Source organism: Achroia grisella, unplaced genomic scaffold (assembly GCF_030625045.1).
Source record: "Achroia grisella isolate CSIRO2021 unplaced genomic scaffold, CSIRO_AGI_Agris_v1 utg780, whole genome shotgun sequence".
Lineage (NCBI taxonomy): Eukaryota > Metazoa > Arthropoda > Insecta > Lepidoptera > Pyralidae > Achroia > Achroia grisella.
The window spans coordinates 6,665,395-6,673,129 of NW_026713020.1; the positions used below are offsets into that span (position 1 = coordinate 6,665,395).

The 7,735-nt window shown below is 32.7% G+C and overlaps 1 protein-coding gene across 1 annotated transcript; it reads left to right on the forward strand.

The window, feature by feature from the left end:
* LOC131851127 (juvenile hormone esterase-like) lies at positions 1–3,348 on the forward strand. Its single transcript, XM_059201559.1, has 3 exons — positions 1–242; positions 1,186–2,522; positions 3,133–3,348. Exons 1-3 carry the CDS (start codon positions 114–116, stop codon positions 3,308–3,310), a joined length of 1,644 nt encoding a protein of 547 aa, XP_059057542.1. The 5' UTR covers positions 1–113; the 3' UTR covers positions 3,311–3,348.
* Positions 3,349–7,735: the final 4,387 nt, after the last annotated feature.

Sequence of the window (7,735 nt, forward strand, 5' to 3'; positions counted from 1 at the left end):
GATAATGCAATCAGTAACTACAAATCGTTATCAACAATTGTAATGTAGTCGGCATCTGAGTTTTGGGTAACAGCGTCGTGTAATAATAATCATAATTTTGTTGGAATATTAAAATGGTTCAAGTTAAAGTAAATGATGGTGTATTAGAAGGAGCATTAGTTAATAATGAATATGGAGGGAATTACTATTCATTTAAAGGTATACCCTACGCGGAACCGCCTGTTGGAAATCTTAGATTCAAGGTAAAGTGTCTATATTTTTGTTTCTTTCAGATATTCCGTTAGTCATGATTGATAAGAGCACTAAGAATTCAGAATAAAATATAGAAATATCTGAAATTAAATTAAGTCCGATTTTGTTCAGATTCTCTAACGTGAAAAAACAGTCACTAACTACCTATTATGTACATAAAAGACTCTATTATCTTATACATAAAATTCTCGTGTCACAAAGTTAGTTACCATACTCCTCCGAAACGACTTGACCGATTTTTATGAAATTTTATGTGCATATTCAGTTGGTCTGAGAATCTGATAAGGGTTGTCCACCCCTAATATTTTTTTTTTAATCTTTGGACACAATTTATTTTTCTATAATATATAAAAAATACATACAACCCCAATTTTCCCCCTTTTACCACCAACCCCTATTTTTATAGCGTTACTAATTTATATGGCAAAACAACGTATACGGGTTCAGCTAGTAACTTTATTTAAGAAATAAGTCATAAGTCCGACCTTTAATACTATATCATTACAATAATTGTAATTCTACCATAAATAGATCATGACCAGTTGACTTAAATCGGATAATTATACATAAAATAAAATAATTGGACATTCTAAAATGAAATAAACACAAAATTGTGATTTATATATTTTATCAACATCTTATTTTCTTTTACCGTGACTGAAAAACTGTCTATTCTTATCTATATCTTTATTATTTACAAATACCGCTTAAGAAATTCCGGGCATAACTAGTCCTCAATGGAGAGGAAAAATTTACCTATTATTAATATTTTGCTTAGTAATTGTTTTGATTTATTATCGCCATTAATCGAAATACTAATAAATAATTTCTTAATACCAAACACGTGTAGTGATAAAGGAACGGTGTAGAGAAAATGAAAAAACAAAATTGAACCGGTAAATCCACACCTTATAACACTTTAATATTTTACAGGCACCCCAACCTGCGAAGCCGTGGGAAGGGATTAGAGAAGCTAAAAATTTTGGGCCCGTATGCTATCAATTTGACATGATAATGCGAAGATTAATACCAGGTAGCGAGGACTGCTTATATTTGAACGTTTACTCGCCTGACATTAAACCATCTAAACCTCTGCCAGTTATGGTGTGGATTCATGGTGGAGGATTCATGTCGGGTAGTGGCAATGATGATCTATACGGTCCAGAATTTCTAGTTAGACATGGCGTGATTCTAGTCACATTCAACTACAGACTGGAAGTACTCGGTTTCCTGTCTCTTGATACGGAAGAAGTTCCTGGCAATGCGGGAATGAAAGATCAAGTAGCAGCGCTAAGATGGGTTAAAAGCAACATTAGTAATTTTGGTGGAGATCCTGAAAATATAACAATTTTCGGTGAAAGTGCCGGTGGTGCCAGCGTCTCCTACCATTTAATATCGCCGATGTCTAAAGGTCTTTTTAAGAGAGCTATTGCACAGAGTGGAACTACACTGTGTCCCTGGTCAAATGTTAGTGAACCACTTGAGAGAGCATTTGTTTTCGCTAAAAGGCTCGGATACCAATCTGATGATCCAAAGGGGTTATATGAGTTCTTCAAAAGCGTGCCTGTAGAATCACTTGTTCAAGTCAATATACCAATAACAAGTATCGAAAGCACTAAAAAGACGGGCCATATTACATTTAGTATAGTGGATGAAAAACAATTTGGTAATAATGAAAGATTTTTTTATGGCGATAGTAATGACGTACTTCGCAATGGAATAAATGATGGTGTAGAAGTTATAGTTGGATATACCGAAGACGAAGGTGTAATTAGTCTTGGTTTAAGTAACCTTAATGAATTTAAAGATAATGTGAATACTTTCTTAGAGTTTTTAATTCCTAAACCTATACTAACAAATTGTTTACTAAATGAGCAAATTGAACTTGGAAAAAAATTAAGAAAACATTATTTTGGAAACAACTTACTTTCTACGACAGGTCTCAAGGAGAAAATGATTAAATATTACTCAATGGATATGTTTGCATATGGTGCAATCCAATGGGCCAAAATTTGTAAAAGTTCAAGTAAAAACACCGTATATCTATACAGATTTGGATATAAATCAGAAAGAAACATTCTTGGTGTAGTTTTAGGAGGGGAGAATGTTTTCAGGGATAGACCTGTAGTTAGCCATGCAGACGATTTGCCATACTTATTCCCGATGACTGCAATATTTAGTCTCCTTGGTCAAAAGCTCGATCAAGCATCAGAAACCTTTAAACTTGTTGATAATCTTACTCAACTATGGACTAATTTTGCAAAATATGGGTAAGATTAATTGTCTAATCACTTAATAAATCTAACTGTACGAGTATCTATAACAAGAAAAATTAAAATACCTATTAATAAAAATACTAGTCGAAGGGTGCATTCAAAGGTTGCCATATTCACTTGTAACGACTCGTATCATGGGTTGATTAATGCTCCATAATATTTACTGGCCAGAGAAGGTATTGTACATTTCTGTACTTGCATTGAAAAAGCTTATGGCCCAGAACTAATAATAGATACATAAGTACGGGTAACATAAAATGATTTGACCGTTATATCTCTATTCATATTGCTTTTGATGCATTTGCAATGTATATAAAAAATGTATTTAAGTATATTAAAATTGTCTTATACCTACCCATAACACAAGCTTAGCTTGAGACAACAATAGATGGAGCTAATAAATCCATCTGTACGAGTACAGCTATAATTTATAGGTTTCAAAAACTGCATTTAAACATTGTTATATCTTTAAATATATTTATTCATATTCTACAAAACTAATTTCAATAAATATGTTGTAATATTCAGAAGTTAGATACTATTTGTGGTCGCTTCAATGAGTAATTATGTTTTAGATCTCATATTGTTTCTAATATATTTTTAGGAATCCGACACCTGATGGAAGCTTAGGTGTAACATGGTCACCGTACACAATAGAAAAACAAGATTACCTGAACATCAGCAATGAACTGTCGACTGGCACAGCTCCGGACAGAGAAGAAGTAGAATTTTGGGAAGATATTTACAGGAAATACCAGCCTAAATTTGTATATGACGGATAAGATCAAAAAATGCAACAATTTAATTAAATTTGTTATTATTGAATTATGTTCTCTAACAAATATTTTATAATTGAATAGGAGTATAAATATTGTTCTATGTATTACAAACCCGAAGATGTTACTATCAAGATTTTTTTGTTCTATAGTTTAAACTACTTTTCAGTACTTGTTTTAGCATCTAAAAAGTCAATACAAATTATATAATTGTATGCAGGCTTGTAAACAGTGATACTTCTAAATTTTTTAAATATTATTATTAATATATCGGTAGGATTATATTCGACGTGATTTAATAAAGAGTATATTATATTTTTAAATGTTTGTTTATTGCACATTGTAAATCGTATTTTATTAGTCTCAGATAAGGTATTATGTAAAATGTGATAAAGTGGTATTGATACTATGATTATCTTCTTCATACAGTCTTGGAACTATGCACTTTTAAGTATGTGTGTTTCAATGACAGGCCTTCTCCTATCAGTAGGTAAATGACCTACCTTGGCATTTGATCAATCAGTCTGTTTGGAAAACGAAACATTGCATTTTGACTAAATTTGTGTAATTTAGGTATTGACTTTAAGCATATTTTAATTTACATATATTTACCTAGTCATTGACGAACTGCATGCATTATAAGGATAATGATAATTTTGTTTTAAAATTTATATCTAATCTCTAACTTAGATTAGATAATACTATCATAATCACCATCTGTCTGTCGCGATTTCACGCCAAAGCTATTGAACCGATTTAATTTAGAATTGGTACAGATATAGTTTAGACTCCAAGAAAGAACATAGGCTACTTTTTAATCCGAAAAAAAGGGTTGTAAGGGGGTACGCGGACGTAGCAAACTTTTCGTTATAATTCATCAACTCAAATGCATCAACTGCAATACTATTAGGAAAAATTACACTTTAATATACACAAACAGGGTATCTAAGGCTTTAAACTTTACTTGGTTTGATTTCAGTTAATGTCTTTTATTTTTACAAGTACAATTTATAAAACCTCTGATACTAAATATTACACTTTTCCCACAGTTATTTGCTATTCTATCACTAACGTATACACAGTTATAGTCAGTTGCATCCAACAGTTCACAATTCCGCTTAAATATTTTATAGGCACTACTCGTAAAATCGTGGCACTGCATTCGAAAAGCTAAAAGTTTCAGCTCAGTTTGACATAAAAAGCAAAATAGCGAGAACTGTTTATATCTGATTTTTAACTATTTGATGCGCGTGACACGACACGACACGAATAACTTGAGGAACAATCGGCTATATTTGATCCGATCAGTTGAACTACTAAGAACTTACTCCAACTGCTAAGAGTTTTAACGGAGAGTCTTCAATAATTTTAATGGAAATACTAAATATTATGTATTAAATGATATATTTTGATTAAATCCGCCCGCTGGCGCTGAAGATATACGCGGGACATCAGTGCAGGATATTTGAATGAGCATAAAGACAGGTCAGTTAGCCCATTGCTGCGAATTCACCAGGAGTTCACCAAGATAATTTCCAAGTTAGACTGGATATGGTACATTGTTAGGGACAATAGTCCGCATTATGGGGAAGGAAATTATTAGTAATGTGACCTATGAAATAATCCCATTGCTAGCAATGTACCATGTTAGATTGATATAAACATAGTTCCTCCTGGAAGCCATCGTGATAAACTGATGGTGAATTTACCACGATGGGCTAGCTGTCCTGACCTCATGCTCATCTTATCATCCTCTACTGGTGCCCCGGCAGCGTAAACCGTTAGCACAGGAGGGTGCACCATTCCATTATCATCCACAAGTAGTCCGTAGTCCGCGTCGAATCCGTCCGCGAGAATGAAATATCGATTCAGCAGCCAGGCATTGACTCGCATCCTTTTCAAACAAGCTTTTATTTGGGCATCTAATTTATTTTGTACGAGAATGTGAAACGAATTCTTAGAGGAGATATCTAACATTTATTTAACTGTTATTTATATAGTACGAAATATTTTTTCAATAACATTCTATATGTACCTATAGATACTAGATAAACAGAATTCCACTTATACTTGTAGAGTTAAAGATTGCTCTGTTAGTAATATTTTTAAAAGCATTTATTTAACTTGCTACTTTATCATTACATAGTATAAAACAAAGTCGGAACGGTTTGCAGCGCTCCTACGAATTTTATTGAAATTTTATATAACTCAACGAAATTCATAACCGTACAAATTTCGTTTTTCCGACTCTTCGGATCTTAAACTAAATATATATAACTCGAAGGTGACTGACGTAGTGATCTATCAACGCACACCCTAAACCACTGGACGGATAGGGCTGAAATTTCGCATGCAGGTAGATGTTATGACGTAGCCATCCGCTAAGAAAGGATTTTGATTAATTCTACCCTCAAGGGGATAAAATAGGGGATGAAAGTTTGAATGAAACTTTGTCAATTTCAAACCGATCGGGCTGTGACTTTGCATGCATAAAGCTACTATGACTTAGGTATCCCCTAAGAAAGGATTTTGACGAATTCCATTCTTAAAAGATAAATTAACGCGAGCGAAGCCGCGGGCAAAAGCTAGTTTTTATATAGATTTAAACAACTCAGCGCCTTTTAGTTTCGAACTGAGAAGAGTGGATGAACATATTTGAATCTATATTTTTACGTATTATGTTAACACATATATAATAACATATACTATACATATATAGAAACAGTTATATACAAATACTGTAGAATAGAACTAGAATAGTATAGAAAATCATTTATTCAAATAAACTTACATTGAAGCACTTTTGAATAATCATCACATTTTTTTAATCTACCGCTCATTCGGAAACCTGTCTCATCACAAGAAGAACGAGCAAGAAACTTGCGTGTTGCTCTTTTAAATATATTTATTCTTACTTTACATTTTTATGTTTAAGTGTGTTCAAAGACTTCGCATAAAATCAACGGGAGAAATTATAATGCCTTTTTAACAGATCATCATCATCATCATTATATCGTCCACTGCTGGAAAGGTGTGAAATAATAATCCTTTTAAATTATTTGTTATATGAAAATAGAATAATACTTGATAGTATATGTTATAACAATAGATATGGTATAGATCTATTATTATTATTCATCATCACTAGATGGCGTCTTTAATTTAAAAGCGCCTGAAGTTACAGACATTACTAGTTTAATAATACGATATATCGATATATAAATAAAACGCTAGGGTTGTCACAATCAGGCGACGCAGTGCGACATGCATTTTAATTGAAATTTCACCACTTACCATCGAGTGCCACTCCCAGAGAATATTCGGAATATAGAAAATACAGAGCTGCACGGAGAGGAATATTTATGAGCAAATAATAATCTGTATTTGGAAACAGATGGAAAAGGTGTAGATATACTAGCTGACACCGTAAACGTTGTCTTACCATATAAATTAAAATCGTTATTAAAATAGGGGTTGGTCATAGAAGGGTCAAATTTAGGGGTACACCTACCATATAAATTAAAATCGTTATATAGGGGTTGATCACAGAAGGGTGAAAATTTGGGGTATATACATAGAGTATTTTTAATGTTACATTATAAAAATTTAAAAATAAATTGTCTAAAAAATAAAAAAAAAAGTTAAAGGTAGATAACCTATTACTTAGGGGTATGAAAAATAGATAGTAACCGATTCTCAGACCTACTGAATATACATACAAAAGCAGGCACAACGGCCCGAATGAGAGGCTAATTGCGGAGACTGGAGTCCAACATACATTTTTTATACATACAAAATTTCGTAAAAATCACTCAAACCGTTTCGGAGGTGTATGTAATTCGAGAATTTTATATATAAGATAGGCATAGGAATGCGTGGTTATTCGCACTGTACCCTGAGATAGAACAATCACTCCAAAGAATATTATTCATTTCAATTATTATCCAACGGGTCTTAGTAGAGGACTCTGCAACAGGGCAAGCACAATAGATTTATGTAGGTCGTAGTGCGAGAAGTGCAAGTACTTTTTTCACTTAAACGAAATAAAACATTTACTCACTTCCCTGTCATTTTGTACCTAGAATTTAGCCATCCAATTGCGATTTACAAATCGATATATATCACACCTAATATATTACAATATTGCATTAACTTCGAAAAATTACGAAACTTGAAAAATCCACTCTAAAGTCTTTAGGGCTAATTTACAAAATTTTATTACATCCAGTATTGTACTAGGTCTGCAATACTTTCTAACACTAGCTGATCCGCGCAACTTTGTCTGCATCATATATTAGGTTCTTGCTACATTTGTCATTTCAACTTCGCTCCTATTGATCATAGCGTATAAACTATAGTTTCCTCGTTAAGTAGGCTACATAATACTAATAGAATTCTCAAAATCGGTTCTGTAGATCCAGAAATTACCTC

Bases quoted from the DNA above. Each gene is read 5' to 3' on its own strand.
- LOC131851127 (XM_059201559.1), top strand. From the start codon at position 114: ATGGTTCAAGTTAAAGTAAATGATGGTGTATTAGAAGGAGCATTAGTT. The intron at 243-1,185 runs GTAAAGTGTCTA...AATATTTTACAG, and splicing joins TTGGAAATCTTAGATTCAAG to GCACCCCAACCTGCGAAGCC. The intron at 2,523-3,132 runs GTAAGATTAATT...ATATATTTTTAG, and splicing joins ACTAATTTTGCAAAATATGG to GAATCCGACACCTGATGGAA.